The following is a 27,422-nucleotide window of genomic DNA, read 5'->3' as shown; positions in this document are numbered from 1 at the left end:
GCAGGACCAGTACCAGCTGTGCTACAGAGCCGCTCTGGAGTACCTGGGGAGCTTTGATCACTATGCAACGTAACCACTCCTGGACCACAGCCTTCTGGTACAACTCTTCAGGAGTGCACCAAGTGTTCCTTCTGAGCCCCTGTCCCCCTGCCCCATCCTGTACAGAGATCTGGGGCTGGGGGCGGGAAGGGCAGGCTATCCAGTGGCTGGTTAACCAATCAGAGCAGTCCGTTATTGACCGGCACCAAGAGATTGCTTTAAGAAACATAGACAACTCTCTTTCAAGAAGCACCATCTACAAAAAAAAAAAAGTCAAATAAACGATATTCTAGTGGTTTCTCTTTAGCGAACGCCAACCCAGACTACAGTCCAAGGCTACTGGTAGCACTAAATCTTCTTTTTCCTTCTCATTTGGCTATCATGATCATCATCCTTTGTTATTATTATTATTATTAATTCAGTATGACGATATTGTTTGTCTTATTTAGAATATTTGCATTTTTTTAAATCATTTTTTAACATTGTTTGTCTTAACGGCCTTAACTGTGGGGTCGATCTTTATTTTCTTTTGTTTGGTATTTTCTTTCTAATAGGTTATTTTAGCACAAGAGCATGTGTTTTCAACATGTTCCTGATACTAATACCAGAGGACCGGCGTTCTCTGAGCTGCTGATGGTTTGACTTTGTAACACGATTTTACTGTTTGTTATTTTCCTCGTTATGTATAATTGGGCTGAAATAAGCGGGTTCAACTTGTTGGAGAAGCCTTTAATAACGTCTCTTGTCTCTGAGAAACTCTCCAACCACAAGACGTATATATATATTTGGGTTAGTGGTACTAAATTAAGAAGAAAATAAACAAGTGTTTGGTTAGGGGGAAAGAAAATCAACTAACGCATCAAATCAAGGCTGTACAGAACTCAGTAGTGATTTGTGAAGATTAAATATGGGGGGTTGAAAAAAAAACAGCCCTCTCACCTGCTTTTCTAGGACATTTGAAGACCTGATATTGAAATGAGACCAATCGCCATCGGCACCTGTACAGTATAAACCACTCCTCGAAGGAGAGTCAGCTCTGTTTAATCCAACTCTTCTTTTTATACAGAAATATACGAGATATATAGAAATATATATACATTCAAAAAATGTATAATTATGAATAAATACTATTATAGATACAGTATATAAACAGCTTCTGCTCTATTGTCCATGAATCTCTCGAAACGTAACCCTGGACTTTTTCTTGATATACCAACATAGAGTTAAACACGAGAGACTGCTGTATGTGAGTCTATCCATGGTACAAAAGTTCTATCTACTGTATTATCCACGCACACCCCGGGTGTCTGGCGCTTTCTTCTGGTGGGTGGGGGTGGAGCAGCACAAGTCGACTTAAAACACTTCCTACAGGACGTCATGTTCATGCCTGCTCGATTACAACCGGCATGTCAAAGGGACATCTGGCCATATATGTTCCGAATATGTTGGCAGTGCATTTCTACCTTGTGAATGATTAGTGCTGTAGAGGTTCCATCTGTTGTATACACAGTCTGTTTTCTATTTGTTAATAAGAAAACTGGAATTTAAAAAAAATGTTGCAGGAAAAAAACTCGATGTTAATAAAGTTCAATAATTGGTTTTTGTACAAAGCATCGTCTCCTGTGCTTTTTTAGACTGGCTTTGTTGTGTTGTTTGCTTCAAAGGGAAGAGTAAATGGCCGTGTCAAATACTTATGCCAAATTCATATGCAGCATTGAGTGTAACTGATTACTGTAGTTTTTTCCACTGAAAAAGGAAAGGGTTAATACTCCTTTATTGATAATTGAAATGCAGTTACTGATAATATATTTGCTTTATGTATTGCACATAAATACAACAACTAGTTTACTATCCCGCTTAAGCAATATTTATTTCTGATTGTCTATAGAACCACTATTATACAATGACTTACCTAATTACTCAAACTTAACTAATGAACCTAGTTAAGACTTTAAACGACACATTAAGTTGAATATTTCTGTCAAAAAATCCTGGTTGCCCTAAATTTTTAAGCTGAATCAAATTAACAGTACAAGTCCATTGAACTTATATTATGTTAAACTGACAACAAACTTAAAGCTTGCGTAACTTATAAAATTAAGTTATAACATGATTAAGTTAGTTTATTAAGTTACAATGGATTAAAACATGTGCCGTCAGGACTAATTCATCAGATTTTTTTACACTGTAAATTAAAAAACATCTAGTAAAATGTTATATACTGACAGTTATTAGTTATTAAAAACATTTTGTTTAGAAATGTCTTGAAAAAATCTCTTCGTTAAACAGAAATTGCGGGAAAAATATAAAGGGAGGTTAATTATTCACGAGGGCTTCAAGCCTTCAACTAATAATATACAGTTGAAGTCAGAATTATTTGCCCCCATTTTTTCTTTTTTAATATTTCCCCTATGATGTTTAACAGAGCAAGGAAATTTTCACAGTATGTCTGATAAATCTTTTTCTTCAGGAGAAAGTCTTATTTGTTTCATTTTGGCTAGAATAAAAGCCGTTTTAAATTTTTTTTAAAACATTTTGACAACATTCTAAGCTCTTTAAGCTATATTTTTATCGATAGTCTACAGAACAAACCCTTGTTAAACAATAACTTGCCTAATTACCTTAACCTGCCTAGTTAACCTAATTAACCTAGTTAAGCCTTTAAAAGACACTTTAAGCTGAATAAAAGTGTCATGAACAATGTCTAGTCAAATATTATTTACTGTCATCATGGCAAAGATAAAATAAATCAGTTATTAGAAATGAGTTATTAAAATGATTATGTTTAGAAATGTGTTGAAAATATATGCTGTGTTAAACAGAAATGGGGGAAAAATAAACAGGGGCCTAATAATTCTGACTCTTTATATAATGACTGACCCATATTGCACACACAAATGTTACATCTGTAAGACATATTTTAAATAGCATTTGGTCTCATCTGCTTTTTACAGTAATCTTATAAACATTTTTAAAGGTCTGTTTTCCAAACATTCTAAATCATAATCATAAAGATGCTAAGTGCAACATTGTAACCATTTAATCCCTGTTCCAGAACAAAAGAATCGATCCACAGGTGTGAAAGCACCCTAAGAGGCACAGTTACATTTTTAAATGAACTCACATTTGTATAAAGCAAACAATCGTTTCCCTCCTCCACCCCAGCTCCACCTGTATATAGATCTCCTACAGGGGTAACATGTGTTTGCAGCAGCAGGGTGTTATTATACAGTATGTGGATCCTGGATGTGACAACCACTATAAAAATGTAAGATTACACTTAGGGTGCTTCCACATCACTTCACATTTTCACATCTTTCACCAAGGGCAAGAAATGATACAATGGAAACGTGCGGGAAAATGACAATGAAACTGATTGTATCCTTGGTCATAGTGTACTATATAGTTTTTATACATCACTTTAGACAAACTATACATCTGAAGAATGAAGCGCCGCTGTGGCTGGAAAACAATGTTTAAATGCATTGCAAACGGCGAATGCACATCGCAAGTCACTTTGTCCTTTTTTAGTCCGTTTTGGTGGCACTCGAGTGCAATTTCAAATCTGCTCAAACAAACCACACCAAGAGGGAAAACAAACTCTAGTGCGATTCAACCGAACAGTGAAGTTTAATAAACTAATTTCGAGAGGAGCACGTGATATGATTGTGCACCGCTGGCCACTCATCTGTAATCAGTAACAATCCAATCAGAATGATCCTAGCTTAATATAAATGGATCACTTTCTGCTTATTGCTCTATCTTCTTTTTGGAAGAATCCCCCCTTCCACCCCATCTCCTCCTTTTTTCACCCCCTTTAAGGGGGGAGCTGATCTTGGTTCTCCTGATATGCTTCTAGACCGGGCGGGAGCCCTCGGATCAAATATCTCCGAGCTCAGTGTTCTCTCCCGGACAGCATGCCAAACCTGCTATTGACCTTATTCTCAAATGCGGAAGTGCGCCTGTTTTCGCGATTGTCTTAGAACTTCCGATTCAGTCGCCTATGGGAGAAATGACAAGGAATAATAAACGGCAAAAAACGGTCAAACTACTTGCTCTACAAACAAATGTTTGCATGACTTTACAGACCAAGTAGAATAATATAACAAGGAAATATCAGTTTGCAACATCAAACAGCGAAACGAGCGGTTTTTAATGTCTAAAAATGAATGGAAGTGAATGAGACCGGAAGTCTCGTGCCAAAAAGATTCAAATGGCAGCGCCCGCTCGTCTGCGGAGAATAAGGTCAATAAATGCCAAGCCTATCTAAGTGGGAACTCTTGATATAAGACAGGTGTGAAAACAATTTTAATGAACTCACACATTTATAAAGCTAATAGTACTTGAATTAATTTCTTTGAAATGAGACACTGTTTATTTTGATTTCTTTGTGTTTATTTTTCATCTCAGAAACAGTAATTATTGACATATTACAAACAACAAGGACCTCAGAACATTCTTCTTTATTAATAGGCTGAGCTATCCCTTTACAATAAGATTCTTGATTGAAGACTCTTTCATGTCCGTTACGTGCAGGTTGTGCTGGATAGAAAAAGAAAAAGTTAAGGTTCATGTTTGATAGCACTGTTTAGATTTAGAAATTGATTTCTGTCATTATCTCCTAAGAAACAATACCTGACTCCTGCTGCTAGCATTTGCTGAAACCACTCGTGGTTTAGGATGTCATCTACGGTGGATCTTTTGTTTGGATCAGTAATCAGGCACCCCGAGATCAAATCCTGGAATTCTGCAAGTGTTCACAAGAGAGCTGGTTAGTTACTGACAGTGTCAAGTTTGAAAGTTTGCTGTGTTACGGCCATTGTGATACTGGTACTATAGTGTTCTCTAACCTCTGGATAGGCCCAATGGAAAAGTCAGACTGTTTGTCTTCATGTCTTCCAGTGATTTAAAGGGGTAGATGCCACACATCAGTTTGTACATCAGATAGCCCAGAGACCACGCCGTTGTTGGGTCTGCCCGATATGCCAGGGTCGCAACATACTCTGGTGGACAGCATCCTCCTGTTCATAAAAATGCAAGACATAGACAGGTTAAGCAAACAATTCAACTTTCAGATATCCATTATATTAGTATCACAGTAAACACATCTCATTGTATGAAAGCTAACCCAACTCACCAGTAAATCCACCAACATAGACACTCTTGAGGAGATCACCACAGCCAAAGTCTATCAGTTTGACTTGGTGTGTCTCGGTGTTGATCACGCAGTTGTTTAACTTGATGTCCCGATGGAAGATACCTCTGTCGAGACAGTGCTTGCATCCGAGGACCACTTGGTTTAAAATGCTACGTGCCTCAGATTCACTCTTTGTTTTGTTCTGAGTTATAAAGCTGAGCAGATTCACGCAGGGTTGCGGGTACTCCATGATGAGTATGTAGCGTTGTTCCTCATCAAACCAGTCTATCATGTGAACGATGTAAGGGCTTATCGGTTGTTGATTCAGCAGCAGGTTTAATGACACTTCTGCCAACAGCGGCTTGGAAAGCCCAGGCTAGAGAAAATAGTTGAACAAAAGGTTAGGTATCTTTCAATGTCACTAGCATTTAAGATCATTTGCATTTAAATATATACAATATGTTCACAGACAACTTACAATTCTGATATACCGGTCTGCTCTTGTCTTTTTCACAAATTTGATGGCAACCTGCAAAAACAAAAAAAAAGAGATGTTGGGTAAACTCTAATGAAATCTTTTCACTCTGGAAATTAGAAACATATGGACTGAAATGTAAGCACTGATATGTATTTTACCTGTTGTTGATTAAGTTTGTGGAGCCCCACAAACACTTCGCCAAAGCCTCCTTCTCCAAGCTTCTCTCCAACTTCGTATACTGCAGAAAATGGAACTGCAAAAAAGCACAAATGTTAATACTTTTCAACAAAAAATGGAATACAGAAGTGTTTTGTCCAACTTCTACAGAGATAAATCTACAGTTCTTAAATAAGTTATACAATCTAGTTTTAAAATAAAGCCGCAATCGCACTACAGTTTGACCATGCAAAATTCAGCTACGAAGAGATAAAACAAGATGATTTTTATCTTCTACTGGTTTCACACGTTCACGTAGTGCAAATTCGCCAGTCAAAGTTTGTGTTTTTGGTCTGACTTATTGACATGTTTGAATGGAAGTCTATGGGATGAATAGTGCAATTTGACCATGGCTTAAGCCTGAAATACTTGAGTAGTTTGGTCTGGTGTGTCGAATTATGTCTGAAACTAAATCGTAATGGCTGTTTGAGTGTGTTTAAGTAAGACATTTCTCATCTAAATATAACTCAAGTTTGAAAAAAAACCAAGATGACAACCACTTTCTTTACAATCATATTCTAACAGGCAATTAGGAAATCAATCAAATTCGATCAAGATTATTTGTACAGTACACATAAATAAACAGGTATAAATAAACAGAGGTACTATGATAACTAGGAACAATCATCAGTAAACGAACAAGAAAAGATAAAACACTCACGGATATTTGGACCTGGCGATGCGATGGTTCTCAACCAGCTTTTGTCTCCAATACGTCTGTGCTTGGTAGGTGCTCGAACAAACTTGGACGAACAAGGCTGGGAATCTTCTGAAGATTCTTCATCTGAAGATTCTTTGTCTGAAGAATTGTCAGTTTGATCCTGCAGATGTAATCGAACTACTTGCTCAGGAATGGGTGAGTCTGGCTTAGGAACAGGTGGTTCTGGCTCAGGAATGGGTGAATCAGGCTCAGGAATGGGTGAATCAGGCTCAGGAATGGGCGAGTCAGGCTCAGGGATAAGTGAGTCTGGCTTAGGAATGGGTGGTTCTGGCTCTGATGCAGGTGGATCTGACTCAGAAGTGTGTGGATTTGGCTCTGCAGCAGCTGAACCTGTGTCTGGCCGTGGATTAACCACATTGTTCTTTTTGAGTACAGGTTTTACAGTCTGCCACGTTTTGTTGAAGAATGTATTGATCCTGTTCTTCTCAACATCTGTTGCTTTTTCTAGAAACCCCAGACACAAAAAAAGTTAGAAAATGGCACTCAATATCAGAAGTCATACACAGAGACTATCAACCAAAAATGATTTTAGGATTTTGAAACTAACAAAAATACTGTGGGTTACTTTACACGTTTGAAAAACAGCAATAAAATGACATTAGGCTCACCTTCATCTGGCTCTGGATTGGCTGGTTTTGCATCAGAGTTTGCTGGCTTATTGCTGGAAAGACCAGGATAAATATCAGACTGATCGACTACTACCAGAGACTTAAGGCCGGACAGACCAAGCTGAAGATCAGTCTGATCGTCTACAGCCTGAGGCTCAAAACTGGACAGACCAAGCTGAAGATCAGTCTGATCGTCTACAGCCTGAGGCTCAAAACTGGACAGACCAAGCTTAAGATCAGTCTGATCGTCTACAGCCAGAGGCTCAAGGCCGGACAGACCAAGCTGAAGTTCAGCCTGATCGTCTACAGCCAGAGGCTCAAGGCTGGATGGACTAGACTGCAGATCAGCCTGATCGTCTACAGCCAGAGGCTCAAGGCTGGATGGATTAGACTGCAGATCAGCCTGATCTTCAATAGCCAGAGACTCAAGGCTGGATGGACTAGACTGCAGATCAGCCTGATCGTCTACAGCCAGAGACTCAAAACTGGACAGACCAAGCTTAAGATCAGTCTGATCGTCTACAGCCAGAGGCTCAAAACTGGACAGACCAAGCTTAGGTTCAGCCTGAATGTCTACAGCCAGAGGCTCAAGGCTGGATGGAGTAGACTGCAGATCAGCCTGATCTTTAACAGCCAGAGGCTCAAAGCTGGACAGACCAAGCTGAGGTTCAGCCTGAATGTCTACAGCCAGAGGCTCAAGGCCGGACAGACACGACTGAAGATCAGCCTGATCGTCTACAGTCAGAGACCCAAAGCTGGACAGAGCAGACTGAAGATCATGCTTATCTTCTGCAGATGTTGTCTTGAGGTTGGATGGGCCTGGCTGTAGACCCACTGGCTCTGTGTCAGACGGAGGCTGTAAAAGAGATACTTTATTGCCTCGACGTCGACACTGATTGGCTTTCTGTAAAGCCAGCCATTTCTTTTTGAAGAATTCACAAAGGCTTTTCTTCTTCCTGTTTGGTTGTGTTTCTGAAAACAAAGACAAAAGATTTCTAGTTACTACATTCACTTTCTTTAACTTGAAAATCAATTAAATATTTAATAATAAACATAATGTCACAGCATTTGTACATCATAGGCTATGCATAGGGTTACTTGACACAAGTATGAAAAGGCTCACCTTCAGCTGGCTCTGCAGTGTCTCTGTTTGCTTCAAAGTTTGTTGTTTTATTGCTGGAGAGACCAAGCTGAAGATCGTCTGTTGATGGGCCTGGCTGTGGACCCGGTGGTTCTGTGTCAGACGGAGGCTGTAAAGGAGAGACTTTACCGCCTCGACGTCGACACTGATTGGCTTTCTGTATAGCCAGCCATTTATTCTTGAAGAATGCACAAAGGCTATTCTTCTTCCTGTTTGGTTGTGTTTCTGAAAACAATGACAAAAAAAAAGTTTTCCAGTTATTACATTCACTTTCTTTAACTTGAAAATTTATACAATTTTAAACAATAAACATAATGTCACAGTATAAGTGCAGCATATGCTATATACATAGGGTTACTTGACACATGTATAAAAAAGCAGCATAAAAACGACAAGCTCACCTTCAGCTGGCTCTGGATTGTTTTCTTCAAAGTTGGTTAGCTTATTGCTGGATGGACCAGGCTGAACATCACGCTGATCGTCTACAGCTCGAGACCTGAGGCCGGACGGACCAGACTGAAGATCTGTCTGATCGTCTACAGCCAGAGACTCAAAGCTGGACAGACCAAGCTGAAGATTATCTGTTGATGGGCCTGGCTGTGGACCCGGTGGTTCTGTGTCAGACGGAGGCTGTAAAGGAGATACTTTACAGTCTCGACGTCGACACTGACTGGCTTTCTGTAAAGCCAGCCGTTTATTTTTGAAGAATGCACAAAGGCAATTCTTCTTCCTGTTTGGTTGCGTTTCTGAAAACAATGACAAAAAAAGATTTTAAGTTAATATATTCACTTTCTTTCAATTTAATAAATTAAAGAGTTTACAATAAACATAATTTCACAATGTGTGCGTGTGTGTGTGTGTGTTAAGGGTTAAATGTAATAATGGGCAATCAGTTTGGATCCAGATACACGGATCAAAATAATTTGTATATAGACAACATATAAATAACACTTATCTAAACATCGTATGATGATACTTATATTGAAAATATTTATGTCATCTGAGTTACATCCCTGCCACTTTTTATTTTGAACAACTGAGAAAAACACGACACGACAATACATTAAATCTAATAATTGCTTTCTTGTATCACATAAAAACAGAAACTAATATTATAATATAATTATTTTTTGTTTTTATTAATTGTTAATGTTACCAATATTAGCAATGCATGACTAGACATATTAATTGTGTATTACTATATAGCATAACTGATTTTAGTTTCTTGGTCAGTTAATTGTCATTAAAATATCATAAAGATTTTAAAATGACCATTTAAATATCATATAAAGTTATTGAAAAGTCAAATTATTCAAGCTCCTGTAAGGAAAAGGCTATATATTACAAGTGTACAGTTGTAAACCGGATAAAATAACCATCCTATTTTAATTTAAATTTCATATTTCTTTTATTTAGTCAGACAACATTACATATAATATGTCTCCTGGAATCTCCCACATATTCATAGTGGACGCCTGATGCCCCAGAAATGGAGGCTTCCTACTTAAGCAAGGTTGTGATGTCTGTAATATGTTCAAATTAGCCATTGAGGTAACTTAAAGTTGGTTTTATATTCGCTCATTTGTTCAGTGAAGACTTGTGACATGTTCCTTATGTTTACCTTTGATTATTTGGTCTGAAATCACATGTAAGTAAGACATTAAACAGCATTAGCACTATTTTGACTGTGAACAATGTTGTACTTTGATAATCATTTGCTGCTAACGTTATTGTGATTTCACTATTTAAAATGAACAAAAAATACTTTTCAGAAATTATATTATTAAGGAGAAAGTCCAAATCTGTAAATATAAAACCAAATTTTCCCTGATAAAATAGCCTACACACGCTCATCAGATGTAATGTCACATTACGCATAAATTATGAATTACGATGTTGACGTCCATGTTGTATTTATAAGCATAGATATTGTACTTGGAGAGTAGGCCTCAAACCTTTGTACACTAATAAATACAAACAAGAATTTACCTGTTGAGCTGTTCGCCATGACAGTGGCAGTAGAAGGCAAACTCGGCATCAATGAAACGTGGTAAAAACACTGTGATCGTCGCTTTTGCTCGACTAGTAAACTAACCGTCAATCTGTGTTCAAGCGAGAGGTGTTTTGAAGATGTTTCTTAAGTGTTTGCTCTCTTGCAGCTTCACCGCGGTGACGTAATGAGTCCGTGGAATCTTTAGAACGAATTTCGAATAATGCGGTTGATGTTATTATTTAAAATATCACGGACAGTTCTGACATTTAAAGTCACCTAAAGGAATCTAAAATGTTTAAATTTTTACATGTAAAATCTCCCAAAGTTTATGCTTGGGTTTTACAGAATTATTTGAATAAATCGTCATCAATAAAACAACTCTTCCGTTAAAATATATGATGTGCTATAGGATACTCAAACCGGAAAATAAAAACGAAATAATAATATATATGATACTATATTGTATTATATTTATATAGTAATATCTATTAAGCTATTATTATTATTTAAAAATGTGTTAAATTTACTTTTTTATTATTATTATTATTAATATTATTATTATTATTAAATGTCAAATGTTTTTACTTTACTTTTTAATTGTCCACAAGTAGAATTTTTTTCTTTGACTTCACAGTACCCAACCACATCAGCGTTCACATCACATATATCACAAAAAACAAGCAACACAAAAAGCATTTAACAGAACATAAATCACATTAAAAATGTCATTTTTATTAATACACAATAGGTTCTTAAGTTTTTCCCCTGAAAACTTCTTAATCAAAATTGACACTGCTTAAAGCCGTATGTTTATCTAATAACTAAAAATGGCAAGCAGATAGAAATATGAAACCCTCATGCTTCTTTCACTAAGTTCATTTTTTTAAATCTCTTTTTTTATTACTTGTATATTACGTCTGTTTTATTGTTGCTGTCATCATGTCTTTTTATTTTTGTTATCTTCTATACAACTATTTTATATTGAGTTAATATCCTACTTGTATTCCTGTTTATTGTAGAGTCAATTCAGATTTTTTATATTTCTTCTCTTCTTAAAAGAAATCGGATAATGCGGACTGTAGCATTCACATTGTAAACATTTATTGTACTTTCAAAACCTTTAGAAATTTACATATTTTTATAAATGGATAAAAATTTTATTCAATCAAATTTCCATAAAAAAGTTTGCATAATTTAGGAGGAAGATGGGGTTAAAATAATATATTAAATTTTTCTGTCTTCTCTTTCCCAGTGATGGGTTACAGCTGGAAGGGCATCCGCTGTGTAAAAAAACATATGCTGGATAAGTTGGCAGTTCATTCCACTGTGGGGACCCCAGTTTAATAAAGGAACTAAGCCGAAAAGAAAATGAAGGAATGAATGTTCTGTCTTTTCACAAATAAAAGTTTGAAATTCACTTTTTACTGAAACGTTTTAATAAGCTATGCTTTATCAAATAGTTACGCCCATTTGATATTAAAAGATTTTCATATGTTCCTGCTTTGCCATGGTGAGAGTACATACTATTTTTCCAATAATGTTTTTAAGATACTATAGTGCAATTTACGTAATAAGTTATTATGTTAACCAGGCAAATTAGGATAATTAATCTCGTTATTGGATAGTGGTTTGTTCTGTAGCCAAACCAAAAAGGAAAAAATGAAAGTGGGCTAATGATATTGATCTTATTTTATTTATTTTTTTATTTTAAAAAATTCCAAACCAAGTTACATTTTTTTAACAGAAAAATACATCACCTAAGTATTTCATTCATTTTCTTGTCGGCTTAGTCCCTTTATTAATCTGATGTCGCCACAGCGGAATGAACTGCCAACTTATCCAGCAAGTTTTTACGCAGCGGATGCCCTTCCAGCCGCAACCCATCTCTGGGAAACATCCACACTCACATTCACGCACTACGGACAATTTAGCCAACCCAATTCACCTGTACCGCATGTCTAGAGAACTAAACGAGTTAGTGAGGTCATCTGGTGTGTGGCTCTCTCGACATTGAGAAAAAGCACAAAGTATAACCTGTTTTTTTTTGTTTGTTTTTTTTTTACTTAAATTGTGTGGCCAGTATCAAATATTTATTTTATAAATTTATTTTATTATTATTGTTAGAATGATTAGTTTACATGTCATGTATTACATAATATATTTATATATAAGTTAAAGTCAGAATTATTAGCCCCCTGTTTATTTTTTCCCCAAATTCTGTTTAACAGAGTTTTTTTTCAACACATTTCTAATCATAGTAGTTTTAATAACTTATTTCTAATAACTGATATATTTTTATCTTTGCCATGAGTCAATAATAGTTGACTAGATTTTTCTAGACACTTCTATACAACTTAAAGTGACATTTAAAGGCTTATTTAGGTTAATTAGGTTAACTAGGCAGGTTAGGGTAAATAGGCAAGTCATTCTGTAAAAATGGTTTGTTCTGTCATAAAAAAAAATTTTGGTTTAAGGGGCTAATAATATTTACCTTAAATTGGCATTTAAAAAAATGAAAACTGCTTTCATTCTAGCCGAAATAAAACAAATAAGACTAAGAAAATATTATCAGACATACTGTGAAAATTTTCTTGCTCTGTTAAACATAATTTTGGGAAATATTTAAAAAAGAAAACAAAAATCAAAGGGGGGCTAATAATTCTGAATTCAACTACAGATTCTAACTAGTGGTGCAAGGCTTGGTGCTGGGAGCTTTTTAGACACTCCTGTTATATTGTGGCTGTTGCAGCCATGATGTTGTAAAATGAACCTAATCAAAAAATAAAAAGTATTTGAGGTGATGTGCTGCCATAAACGTATGCTATGTAGTACACGATAAACGCCATCTCTGGCTGACTCTAAACGTTTAATAATTGTAAACAAATCCTGTGAGCGCATGCGCAGAGTCCGAGTGCTAATAGGGTTTTGTCAGGAGTAGCGTCTGTTGTTAGCTAAACATCTATACGAAGGTTAAGGGAAGTTATTAGGGTTCCATGGTCAAATACTCCTGAATGGTTACTACCAAAACCCATTGTTGATACATCACTGGTAAAGATAAGAGATAAGAGTGCGGAGGGCAATTTTAATATTCAAATGGTGCAAACATATATTAAAGACAAATATTTTAATCATGTTTTAATATATACAGAAGCATCTAAAGATAGAGGAAACAGAGTGGGGGTAGCATACACAGTAATAGATTTTAGAATTAAAGTTATTAAAAGAATATCAGATGACCTTTCAGTGTATACTGGAGAAATGGTGGCATTACTAATGGCACTTCAATGGGTTGAGGAAAACAGACGGTTAGGAGCATTGGTATGTTCGACTTAAATTACTCACTGATGACATTAGAGAGTGGACATTCTGAAAGCAGAAAGGATATATTGATCGAGATATTGCAAACAATAAATCACATTCAGTTGATGGGATTAGAAACTCGTAGCGGAATAACAGGGAATGAGTTGGCAGATTAAAGAAGCTACAAGGAAATCAATTACAGACATGGAAATAAAATATAGTAAAAGTGAGATAAAGGTTTTAATTAAGCAAATTTTAAAAAGTGGGTGGCAAAAACAATGGGAGAAAGGAAAAATGGGAGGTGGTTGTTTAATATTCAAAGAAATGTGGATAAAGGAAGAATAACGAGTAGAAGTAGGAGGAAAGAGAGGATAATATCAAGAATTCGATTTTTGACTCAGGACTTAACAGTACATTGTACAAAATGAATTAACATCAGACAGGAAGATGTGATTTTTGTGGGCAAGAAGAAACCGTGGAGCATGTTATTAAGAAGTGTCCAAAGTACAATAGGGAAAGGAAAGTGTTTATTTTAAATTAAAAAAGAATCAATACAAATTTTAATTTGATTAAAATACTAAAAAACAAGTCAGATGAGGACTGTATAAAATTTTTAAATGTCTAAATTAGATAAAAGGATTTAGACATAAAGATATAAGTGGTGTAGGAATATATATATATATATATATATAAAAAAGTTTGTATGCTAACTGCCAATAAAACTCAAAATAATAATAAGAAGAAGTCATTAGGGTTTTGTTGGACAAAGTTAGTAAGTATTTTTAAATTACCTACTCTAATGTTATATATTTGTTTATTTTCGTTAGAGTCTGCTGTTTAAAATGGATTTGTCAATGTTTTGATAAAGTTTCTAGCTCCGGGGAGCTAACCGTTACACCTCCATTAAAGTAACCAACTGCTGGTTTCCCATTTTAACGTATGCGGGTTTTATATTATAGTTTTTATTTGAAAATGGTACATGTTGCACGGACGGTGGTGAACTTTGCATAGTTTTGATCTTTTAGCTTATTCGAATGTTTTCGTACGTGTTAATATTTACCTTTGGCCTAACTCGTTAGCCTAGCCACACGACTTTTAAAGACACGCAGGTGTCGGCCAATCAGCATCAGACGTTTTTGATATGAGGCGGGGTGTGTGAATGGGTGTGACGTATATTGTGTACACACTGTACGAGAAGCCTGTTTGAAAGTGTTTTTTTTTGTCTACTGTCATTACCATATAAGGCCTAATTGACCGTTTTTTAAGGAAATGTTTCAGCTGTAGATTGCTGTCTTATGTGGTTTGGCGTTTTAGATAAATTTGAAACATTTGGTTTTTCAAATTTATGCGATGTTTTCTACAGTAGCAATCCTTTCCGTGGTGCAAAATAATCCACTTTCACTGTCCGTCTGATTATTCTTGTATTGTCAGTGTACCAAAATTATTTTTTTTTATCCACAAAGCGTGCAGCTTTTTGGCTCGTTTCCACTGACTGGTACAGTACGATACGGTTCGGGTGGGTACGGGTCACCTTTATCAGGCTTGCGTTTCCACCACAAAGGGTACCCTTTTGGTGGGCGTGGTGTACAACATAAAGTTTAAGTCGACGTCATGCTTGCTCGAATAAATGTCTACAGTAAAGCTGTATGGGTCGTTTACATATCATATGAGAAACACTTCTCACAAAACAGATGCTTCATACACATAAATACTTGTTTATAAATGTTTATTACTAACTTTTCTATGAACAGGATTTGATTATAACTGCAGATCAATGACAGTGCGAAATAACCTACTGTAACGTCTGTAATTATATATAATAAATTAATAAATGCAACAAATATGAACACATACAGCCCCTTACAGTCTTTGATATATTATTAATTACAGGAAAACTGCACACATCATACATTAGTACTTATTTGAGTTCAAAAACACACGCAATATAGCCCACAGTCAGAGCAAACCTCTCATCTATGTCTGTAATCTTTACCAGCACATGTAAGCTCTGTTAGAGAGTAATTTTGTCATTCCCAGTTCATAATAGTCCAAAAGTTGAAGATAAACATGGCAGTTTGTTCATGATTCAGGTTGCTAAAACACTTTTGCTCCTGTGTTTTGCCAGACTTCTCCTTTTTTCCAGTGCTTCACCCTCTCGCTTGTCCTTTTCTTTCCGAATGGATCAGATGACGGAGACACTTCAGTAATCATGCGGACGTTATTATTATTAGCTCAAGAAGTTTGCTATATCAAATATAGACACGATCGCGAGCTCCTGTAAGAAAGCAAATACCGCTTGCACTTTTAGACGGTCTCGTAAAGCAACAACAGGACATGGCAGATTTTTCTTCTTAGCTTTGTGTCTGTTCATTAAGACGACGACAAGGTTTGTTTAAGCTCGGGTCATCCATGGCTCGTTATTATATGCATATAGTATATCCATGTAATCTCTTGGCTGTCTTACAACATGGCAGATCCTTTATTTACATTCTGTATAGCTCCACGAAATCATGACATATCTCTGTAACCACCTTTTGGTACCCTCTCTCGTTTTGGTACCCTTTCGAAAGGATGCCGAAAAAGTGGTACGGTACGGTTTGGTTCGGTATGCTTATTGACAGTGGTAACGGCCATAAATCGTACCAAACCGAACCGAACCGTACCATACCGTACCGTACCACACAGTGTAAACGGGCCATTATTTGCCCCAATTCTTTTTCTTTTTTAATATTTCCCCAATGATGTTTAACAGAGCAAGGAAATTTTCACAGTATGTCTGATAATATTTTCTTCTGGAGAAAGTCTTATTTAATTTATTTAGGCTAGAATAAAAACAGTTTTTAATAAAAAAAAAACATTTTAATTACAAAATTATAAGCTAATATAGCTTTAAGCTATATTTTTATCGATAGTCTACAGAACAAACCATCGTTATACAATAACTTGCCTAATTACCCTAGCCTGCCTTAGTTAACTTAATTAACCTAGTTAAGCCTTTAAATGTCACTTTAAGCTGAATAGAAGTGTCTTGAACAATATCTAGTCAAATATTATTTACTGTCATCATGGCAAAGATCAAATAAATCAGTTATTAGAAATAAGTTAAATAAAACTATTATGTTTAGAAATATGTTGAAAAAATCTGCTCTGTTAAACAGAAATTGAAGAAAAAAATAAACAAAGGGGAATAATAATAATGACTTCAACTATATATATATATATATATATATATATATATATATATATATATATATATATATATATATATAAAATAACTGACCCATATTGCACACACAAATGTTACATCTGTAAGACATGCCATCAGGACTAATTCATCAGATTTTTTTACACTGTAAATTAAAAAATATCTAGTAAAATGTTATGTACAGTCAGTTATTAAAAACATGATGTTTAGAAATGTCTTGAAAAAATCTTCTCTTCGTTAAACAGAAATTGCGGGAAAAATATACAGGGGGGTTAATTGTTCACGAGGGCTTCAACTAATAATATACAGTTGAAGTCAGAATTATTTGGCCCCTTTTTTTATATATTTCCCCAATAATGTTTAACAGAGCAAGGAAAATTTCACAGTATGTCTGATAATATTTTTTCTTGAGGAGAAAGTCTTGTTTTTTTAAACTTGCCTAATTACCATAAACAGCCTAGTTAACCTAATTAACCTAGTTAAGCCTTTAAATGACACTTTAAGCTGAATAAAAGTGTCATGAACAATGTCTAGTCAAATATTATTTACTGTCATTATGGCAAAGATAAAACAAATCAGTTATTAGAAATGAGTTATTAAAATGATTATGTTTAGAAATGTGTTGAAAATATCTGCTGTGTTAAACAGAAATGGGGGAAAAATAAACAGGGGGCCTAATAATTCTGACTCTTTATATAATGACTGACCCATATGGCACACACAAATGTTACATCTGTAAGACATATTTTAAAGAGCATTTGGTCTCTGAAACATCTGCTTTTTACAGTAATCTTATAAACCCTTTTAAAGGTCTGTTTTCCAAACATTCTAAATCATAATCATAAAGATGTATTATAAACTTGTTTAATATCTGTCAGGAGAAAAGACAAAGTCCACATGTAAATACCAACATCATATAGACGTCTCTGTGATGCTGTTGGGGTTAATTTTAACACAGCCATCTTTGATTAAAGTTTTGGAAAATGCAAACACGTAGTTTTTATCTTGAAATGTGAGGCTCCTGGTGTCAAGTGTAAATCAGCGATGAACAGTGCTGATTTTAAAAATGAATCAAAGTCAATATTGCAGTATTGGTTCATTATTCTCCAATATGGGTAAGTTACGGTCTTTTATGAGCGTTAAATACGCATTAAGTATTCATTTTTCTAAATGAATCATGTTTTTCTAACCCCACACAGTGTCAGGGGCTTTCTGTATATGCCACACTATTCCATCATTTCTTTTACACATCAGATGCCCTTCCAGCCACAACCCACTGTGAAAAACAAAAGAAGTTGACTCAAAATTATAAGACAACAAACTTCAGGACATTTTTGAGTTGACTCAACTTTCAACCCAATTACTACACTTGACTCGATTTAAGTTGAGCAAACTCAAAAATGTCCTTATGTTTGTTGCCTTAAAATTTAAGTTGAGTCAACTTTTTTACAGTGTGGGAAACACCCATATACTCTCGCATTCACACACAACGACCAATTTAGTTAATCCAATTCACCCATACCACGTCTTTGAACTGTGGACAGCCAGGACTTGAACCAGCGACCTTCCTGTTAGAAACCACTGAGCCACTGTGCTGCCCAAAATAAGAATGTCCATTATTAAAATCATTAGGTCTATGGGAACTCACCATAAAGATAGTTGATGTGTGTGTGTGTGTGTGTGTGTGTGTGTGTGTGTGTGTGTGTGTGTGTGTGTGTGTGTGTTTAAACATTTTATTCAGTGCACACTAAAGTGAGCTTAACCTGACAAAAGCCTCAATTTGGAGCTATCACCATTAATAAAACTGTAGAAACATTTTGTAGTATAGAAAAACAACAGAAATATGCAAGTATTGATCAGGCAAAATAAAAAATAAAGATTGAGAATAACTGAATCATGACTGATTGAGAAGCATTTATTGTGATCCACATCATATCTTGCACTTTTATTCATTGTTTCTTCTTTGTTAGCGGCCACCTCCAGGATGTTGCCCAAGCAATACTCAGGTTTGCTGACTGTGTCAGAACCCTTAAAGGGACTGTTCATCCTAAATCAGGTCAATTAGCTGTTAGTTTACTCACACAAGCCAAGATATTTTAGCCAAATCTGAGGTCCTTATTGATTCATGTAATGGAAGTTACCAATAGGTACTATTGTTTTTCCCTGACAGCAAGTAGAAGATCTACGATGCCAAGACAGAACACATAAACATTGACGTAAACATATTAATTATTCTACTAAATCTAGAGTTGTCATGACAGAATGACAAAGTTCTGCTTTGTCATCAACTAGTTGGTTCAGGTGATTGTCACTGTTGCCTGATTGTTGTTAGTGCTGGCAATCTTTTCCCTCCTCCACCCCAGCTCCACCTGTGTATAGGTCTGCTACAGGGGATACATGTGTTTGCAGCAGTAGTGTGTTATTATATGTGGATCCTGGATGTGACAACCACAATAAAATACAAAATTACACTATGGGTGCTTTCAAACCTAGACTTTTGTTTCGGAACCTGGTACGGTTTCCCAGTAAGCGGGTCGTTTGGCATGTGTGAATCCAGCAATCGCGCTCGGATCCGTGCCAAAACAATCGGTCCGAGATTGTCTGGATGAGGTGGTCTCGGCTGGATTGAAACAAACTCTGGAGCGAATCGGTTGTAGTGAGAAAGCAAAACAATCCAATGAACTAACCAACCAGGCTATATCACAGTGCATTATGGTTATGTAGTTGAAACTTTGCTGTGTGAAAGCAAACTATACCAAGAACAAAGTGCAACATTGTAACCATTTAATCCCTGTTCCAGAACAAAAGAATCGATCCACAGGTGTGAAAGCACCCTAAGAGGCACAGTTACATTTTTAAATGAACTCACATTTGTATAAAGCTAACAATCTTTTTCCTCCTCCACCCCAGCTCCACCTGTATATAGATCTACAGGGGTAACATGTGTTTGCAGCAGCAGGGTGTTATTATACAGTATGTGGATCCTGGATGTGACAACCACTATAAAAATGTAAGATTACATTAAGGGTGCTTCCACATCTGTGGTTCAGTTCATTTAGTCCTGACCAAGGGCAACAAATGCATTTTTCTGCCGTTTTTGGGTCCTTTTGACACCACACTGATTGATTTGGTCTGAACCAATTGAAAAAACAAAAAAAACCAAAATGCAGTCATATGACAAAATCCACATCACTCATTGGCCAGATGTTATTACATGCATTCCCTAAACTGCTTTCGATTGGTAAGAATTAACGCGCTGGAAAATGGCAATGGAACTCCATTCAGTATCAATCCTGATCAGTATCAATCTCCATCAAGTAAACAAACCAGCAGACACAATGTGGCGCTTTTCACTATGGAGGGCCGACTGACTGGCTGATTGTATCCCTGGTCATAGTGTACTATATAGTTTTTATACATTAATTTAGACAAACTATACATTTGAAGAATGAAGCGCAGCTGCGGCTGTTTAAATGTTTAAATGCATTGCAAACGGCGAATGCACATCGCAAGTCACTTTGTGAGGAGGCGTGAATTAATTTAGCTAAACTGCGACATGGTCATCTTCAGGAAATATTACCAGCGCTCTATCAGGTAATGTTTTTCCCTCTCTCTTTCTGTTTAAAATTATTGGTAAAGCGCTGTCAACAAGTATTTTTCCTCTACATCCCATAATGCACGGCACAATGGACTACAGCAGCTGGATTAGTCCAAAAAGCCGCAGTCCTTTTTGAGGTTGGATCTGTTCTAGTTCGGATCATGTTCTCACCACAAGGGAACCGCTCCAGGGTTCATTTGAGGGGTACGGAGACCTCCTGGAGGAGCTTTTTTTAGTCCGCTTTTGGTGGCACTCGAGTACGATTGCTACACTCACAACTGCTCAAACGAACCGCACCAAGAGGGAAAACGAACTCTAATGCGATTCAACCGAACTAAATAAGACAAGTGTGAAAACAATTTTAAATGAACTCACACATGTATAAAGCTAATAGTACTTGAATTAATTTCTTTGAAATGAGACACTGTTTATTTGGATTTCTTTGTGTTTATTTTTCATCTCAGAAACAGTAACTATTGACTTACATTACAAACAACAAGGACCTCAGAACATTCTTCTTTATTAATAGGCTGAGCTATCCCTTTACAATAAGTTTGCTTGATTGAAGACTCTTTCATGTCCGTTTCGTGCAGGTTGTGCTGGATAGAAAAAGAAAAAGTTAAGGTTCATGTTTGATAGCACTGTTTAGATTTAGAAATTGATTTCTGTCATTATCTCCTAAGAAACAATACCTGACTCCTGCTGCTGGCATTTGCTGAAACCACTCGTGGTTTAGGATGTCATCTACGGTGGATCTTTTGTTTGGATCAGTAATCAGGCACCCCGAGATCAAATCCTGGAATTCTGCAAGTGTTTACAAGAGAGCTGGTTAGTTACTGACAGTGTCAAGTTTGAAAGTTTGCTGTGTTACGGCCATTGTGATACTGGTACTATAGTGTTCTCTAACCTCTGGATAGGCCCAATGGAAAAGTCAGACTGTTTGTCTTCATGTCTTCCAGTGATTTAAAGGGGTAGGTGCCACACATCAGTTTGTACATCAGATAGCCCAGAGACCACGCCGTTGTTGGGTCTGCCCGATATGCCAGGGTCGCAACATACTCTGGTGGACAGCATCCTCCTGTTCATAAAAATGCAAGACATAGACAGGTTAAGCAAACATTTCCACTTTCAGATATCCATTATATTAGTATCACAGTAAACACATCTCATTGTATGAAAGCTAACCCAACTCACCAGTAAATCCACCCACATAGACACTCTTGAGGAGATCACCACAGCCAAAGTCTATCAGTTTGACTTGGTGTGTCTCGGTGTTGATCACGCAGTTGTTTAACTTGATGTCCCGATGGAAGATACCTCTGTCGAGACAGTGCTTGCATCCGAGGACCACTTGGTACAAAATGCTACGTGCCTCAGATTCACTCTTTGTTTTGTTCTGAGTTATAAAGCTGAGCAGATTCACGCAGGGTTGCGGGTACTCCATGATGAGTATGTAGCGTTGTTCCTCATCAAACCAGTCTATCATGTGAACGATGTAAGGGCTTATCGGTTGTTGATTCAGCAGCAGGTTTAATGACACTTCTGCCAACAGCGGCTTGGAAAGCCCAGGCTGGAGAAAATAGTTGAACAAAAGGTTAGGTATCTTTCAATGTCACTAGCATTTAAGATCATTTGCATTTAAATATATACAATATGTTCACGGACAACTTACTATTCTGATATACCGGTCTGCTCTTGTCTTCTTCACAAATTTGATGGCAACCTGCAAAAACAAAAAAAAGAGATGTTGGGTAAACTCTAATGAAATCTTTTTACTCTGGAAATTAGAAACATATGACTGAAATGTAAGCGCTGATATGTATTTTACATGTTGTTGATTAAGCTTGTGGAGCCCCACAAACACTTCGCCAAAGCCTCCTTCTCCAAGCTTCTCTCCAACTTCGTATACTGCAGAAAATGGAACTGCAAAAAAGCACAAATGTTAATACTTTTTAACAAAAAATGGAATACAGAAGTGTTTTGTTCCAACTTCTACAGATATAAATCTACAGTTCTTAAATAAGTTATACAATCTAGTTTTAAAATAAAGCCGCAATCGCACTACAGTTTGACCATGCAAAATTCAGCTACGAAGAGATAAAACAAGATGATTTTTATCTTCTACTGGTTTCACACGTTCACGTAGTGCAAATTCGCCAGTCAAAGTTTGTGTTTTTGGTCTGACTTATTGACATGTTTGAATGGAAGTCTATGGGGTGATTAGTGCAATATGACCAAGGCTTAAGCCTGAAATACTTGAGTAGTTTGGTCTGGTGTGGTAAATTGTGTCTGAAACTAAATCGTAATGGCTGTTTGAGTGTGTTTACATAAGACATTTGTCATCTAAATATAACTCAAGTTTGAAAAAAAACAAGACGACAACCACTTTCTTTACAATCATATTCTAACAGGCAATTAGGAAATCAATCAAATTCGATCATGACTATTTGTACACTACACATAAATAAACAGGTATAAATAAACAGAGGTACTATGGAAACTAGGAACAATCATCAGTAAACGAACAAGAAAAGATAAAACACTCACGGATATTTGGACCCGGCGATGCGATGGTTCTCAACCAGCTTTTGTCTCCAATACGTCTGTGCTTGGTAGGTGCTCGAACAAACTTGGACGAACAAGGCTGGGAATCTTCTGAAGATTCTTCATCTGAAGATTCTTTGTCTGAAGAATTGTCAGTTTGATCCTGCAGATGAAATCGAACTACTTGCTCGGGAATGGGTGAGTCTGGCTTAGGAACAGGTGGTTCTGGCTCAGGAATGGGTGAATCAGGCTCAGGGATAAGTGAGTCTGGCTCAGGAATGGGTGGTTCTGGCTCAGGGATAAGTGAGTCTGGCTCAGGAATGGGTGGTTCTGGCTCTGATGCAGGTGGATCTGGCTCAGAAGTGTGTGGATTTGGCTCTGCAGCAGCTGAACCTGTGTCCGGCCGTGGATTAACCACATTGTTCTTTTTGAGTACAGGTTTTACAGTCTGCCGCGTTTTGTTGAAGAATGTATTGATTCTGTTCTTCTCAACATCTGTTGTTTTTTCTAGAAACCCCAGACACAAAAAAGTTAGAAAATGGCACTCAATCACTCAATATCAGAAGTCATATACAGAGACTATCAACCAAAAATGATTTTAGGATTTTGAAACTAACAAAAATACTGTGAATAAATAAATACATGACTTAAAAGGGTTACTTTACACGTTTGAAAAACAGCAATAAAATGACATTAGGCTCACCTTCATCTGGCTCTGGATTGGCTGGTTTTGGATCAGAGTTTGCTGACTTATTGCTGGAAAGACCAGGATAAAGATCAGACTGATCGACTACTACCAGAGACTTAAGGCCGGACAGACCAAGCTGAAGATCAGTCTGATCGTCTACAGCCAGAGACTCAAAACTGGACTGACCAAGCTTAAGATCAGTCTGATCGTCTACAGCCAGAGGCTCAAAACTGGACAGACCAAGCTTAAGATCAGTCTGATCGTCTACAGCCAGAGGCTCAAAACTGGACAGACCAAGCTGAAGATCAGTCTGATCGTCTACAGCCTGAGGCTCAAAACTGGACAGACTAAGCTTAAGATCAGTCTGATCGTCTACAGCCTGAGGCTCAAAACTGGACAGACCAAGCTTAAGATCAAGCTGATCGTCTACAGCCAGAGGCTCAAGGCTGGATGGACTAGACTGCAGATCAGCCTGATCGTCTACAGCCAGAGACTCAAAACTGGACAGACCAAGCTTAAGATCAGTCTGATCGTCTACAGCCAGAGGCTCAAGGCTGGACAGACCAAGCTGAAGTTCAGCCTGATCGTCTACAGCCAGAGGCTCAAGGCTGGATGGACTAGACTGCAGATCAGCCTGATCGTCTACAGCCAGAGGCTCAAGGCTGGATGGACTAGACTGCAGATCAGCCTGATCGTCTACAGCCAGAGACTCAAAACTGGACAGACCAAGCTTAAGATCAGTCTGATCGTCTACAGCCAGAGGCTCAAGGGTGAATGGACTAGAGTGCAGATCAGCCTGATCTTCAACAGCCAGAGACTTAAGGCTGGATGGACTAGACTGCAGATCAGCCTGATCTTCAACAGCCAGAGACTCAAGGCTGGATGGACTAGACTGCAGATCAGCCTGATCTTCAACAGCCAGAGACTCAAGGCTGGATGTACTAGACTGCAGTTCAGCCTGATCTTCAACAGCCAGAGGCTCAAAGCTGGATGGACTAGACTGCAGATCAGCCTGATCGTCTACAGCCAGAGGCTCAAAGCTGGACAGACCAAGCTGAGGTTCAGCCTGAATGTCTACAGCCAGAGGCTCAAGGCCGGACAGACAAGACTGAAGATCAGCCTGATCGTCTACAGCCAGAGACCCAAAGCTGGACAGAGCAGACTGAAGATCATGCTGATCTTCTGCAGATGTTGTCTTGAGATTGGATGGGCCTGGCTGTGGACCCACTGGTTCTGTGTCAGACGGAGGCTGTAAAAGAGATACTTTATTGCCTCGACGTCGACACTGATTGGCTTTCTGTAAAGCCAGCCATTTCTTTTTGAAGAATTCACAAAGGCTTTTCTTCTTCCTGTTTGGTTGTGTTTCTGAAAACAAAGACAAAAGATTTCTAGTTGCTACATTCACTTTCTTTAACTTGAAAATTAATTAAATATTTAATAATAAACATAATGTCACAGCATTTGTACATCATAGGCTGTACATAGGGTTACATGACACAAGTATGAAAAGGCTCACCTTCAGCTGGCTCTGCAGTGGCTCTGTTTGCTTCAAAGTTTGTTGTTTTATTGCTGGAGAGATCAAGCTGAAGATCGTCTGTTGATGGGCCTGGCTGTGGACCCGGTGGTTCTGTGTCAGACGGAGGCTGTAAAGGAGAGACTTTACCGCCTCGACGTCGACACTGATTGGCTTTCTGTAAAGCCAGCCATTTATTCTTGAAGAATGCACAAAGGCTATTCTTCTTCCTGTTTGGTTGTGTTTCTGAAAACAATGACAAAAAAAAAAGATTTCTAGTTACTACAGTCACTTTCTTTAACTTGAAAATGTATTAAATTTTAAACAATAAACATAATGTCACAGTATTAGTGCAGCATATGCTATATACATAGGGTTACTTGACACAAGTACAAAAAAACTGCATAAAAACGACAAGCTCACCTTCAGCTGGCTCTTGATTGTTTTCTGCAAAGTTGGTTAGCTTATTGCTGGATGGACCAGGCTGAACATCACGCTGATCGTCTACAGCTCGAGACCTGAGGCCGGACGGACCAGACTGAAGATCTGTCTGATCGTCTACAGCCAGAGACTCAAAGCTGGACAGACCAAGCTGAAGATTATCTGTTGATGGGCCTGGCTGTGGACCCGGTGGTTCTGTGTCAGACGGAGGCTGTAAAGGAGATACTTTACAGTCTCGACGTCGACACTGACTGGCTTTCTGTAAAGCCAGCCGTTTATTTTTGAAGAATGCACAAAGGCAATTCTTCTTCCTGTTTGGTTGCGTTTCTGAAAACAATGACAAAAAAAAGATTTTAAGTTAATATATTCACTTTCTTTCAATTTAATAAATTAAAGAGTTTACAATAAACATAATTTCACAATGTGTGCATGTGTGTGTGTGTGTGTGTGTTAAGGGTTAAATGTAATAATGGCCAATCAGTTTGGATCCAGATACACGGATCAAAATAATTTGTATATAGACAACATATAAATAACACTTATCTAAACATTGTATGATGATACTTATATTGAAAATATTTATGTCATCTGAGTTACATCCCTGCCACTTTTTATTCTGAACAACTGAGAAAAACAAAGACACGACAAAACATTAAATCTAATAATTGCATTCTCGTATCACATAAAAACATAAACTAATATTATAATATAATTATTTTTTGTTTTTATTAATTGTTAATGTTACCAATATTAGCAATGCATGACTAGACATATTAATTGTGTATTACTATATAGCATAACTGATTTTAGTTTCTTGGTCAGTTAATTGTCATTAAAATATCATAAAGATTTTAAAATGACCATTTAAATATCATATAAAGTTATTGAAAAGTCAAATTATTCAAGCTCCTGTAAGGAAAAGGTTATATATTACAAGTGTACAGTTGTAAACCGGATAAAATAACCATCCTATTTTAATTTAAATTTCACATTTCTTTTATTTAGTCAGACAACATTACATATAATATGTCTCCTGGAATCTCCCACATATTCATAGTGGACGCCTGATGCCCCAGAAATGGAGGCTTCCTACTTAAGCAAGGTTGTGATGTCTGTAATATGTTCAAATTAGCCATTGAGGTAACTTAAAGTTGGTTTTATATTCACTCATTTGTTCAGTGAAGACTTGTGACATGTTCCTTATGTTTACCTTTGATTATTTGGTCTGAAATCACATGTAAGTAAGACATGAAACAGCATTAGCACTATTTTGACTGTGAACAATGTTGTACTTTGATAATCATTTGCTGCTAACGTTATTGTGATTTCACTATTTAAAATGAACAAAAAATACTTTTCAGAAATTATATTATTAAGGAGAAAGTCCAAATCTGTAAATATAAAACCAAATTTTCCCTGATAAAATAGCCTACACACGCTCATCAGATGTAATGTCACATTACGCATAAATTATGAATTACGATGTTGACGTCCATGTTGAATTTATAAGCATAGATATTGTACTTGGAGAGTAGGCCTCAAACCTTTGTACACTAATAAATACAAACAAGAATTTACCTGTTGAGCTGTTCGCCATGACAGTGACAGTAGAAGGCAAACTCGGCATCAATGAAACGTGGTAAAAACACTGTGATCGTCGCTTTTGCTCGACTAGTAAACTAGCCGTCAGTCTGTGTTCAAGCGAGAGGTGTTTTGAAGATGTTTCTTAAGTGTTTGCTCTTTTGCAGCTTCACCGCGGTGACGTAATGAGTCCATGGAATCTTTAGAACGAATTTCGAA

General features: G+C 37.0%; 2 protein-coding genes across 23 annotated transcripts in view; one reads left to right on the top strand and one right to left on the bottom strand.

Moving 5' to 3' along the window:
* The window catches only part of ptprfb (protein tyrosine phosphatase receptor type Fb), a 368,772-nt gene extending 367,122 nt beyond the window's left edge, over positions 1–1,650 (top strand). For 21 of the 22 annotated variants that reach the window (XM_087240178.1, XM_087240172.1, XM_087240166.1 and 18 more), the window contains one exon: positions 5–1,649. In XM_087240178.1, coding sequence (XP_087096304.1) covers positions 5–73 — 69 coding nt within the window. In that variant the 3' untranslated portion in view covers positions 74–1,649. 22 annotated transcript variants of the gene reach the window in all.
* Positions 1,651–4,487: 2,837 nt separating this feature from the next.
* LOC137487459 (uncharacterized) lies at positions 4,488–27,396 on the bottom strand. Its single transcript, XM_087240198.1, has 23 exons — positions 27,201–27,396; positions 25,605–25,949; positions 25,185–25,427; positions 23,684–25,033; positions 22,984–23,487; positions 22,265–22,359; positions 22,109–22,159; positions 21,631–22,006; positions 21,344–21,514; positions 21,129–21,240; positions 21,015–21,035; positions 18,782–18,885; positions 10,330–10,476; positions 8,742–9,086; positions 8,323–8,565; positions 7,200–8,171; positions 6,532–7,035; positions 5,813–5,907; positions 5,655–5,705; positions 5,177–5,552; positions 4,890–5,060; positions 4,675–4,786; positions 4,488–4,581 (listed from the first exon to the last, which is right to left on the bottom strand). The coding sequence occupies exons 1-23, from the start codon at positions 27,247–27,249 to the stop codon at positions 4,566–4,568; spliced, it is 6,453 nt and encodes a 2,150-aa protein (XP_087096324.1). The 5' UTR covers positions 27,250–27,396; the 3' UTR covers positions 4,488–4,565.
* Between the last annotated feature and the right edge of the window lie 26 nt (positions 27,397–27,422).

This window comes from Danio rerio, chromosome 2 (genome assembly GCF_052040795.2).
Source record: "Danio rerio strain M-AB ecotype USA chromosome 2, GRCz13ab, whole genome shotgun sequence".
Taxonomy (NCBI): domain Eukaryota; kingdom Metazoa; phylum Chordata; class Actinopteri; order Cypriniformes; family Danionidae; genus Danio; species Danio rerio.
This window is presented reverse-complemented; position numbering and strand designations above follow the sequence as displayed.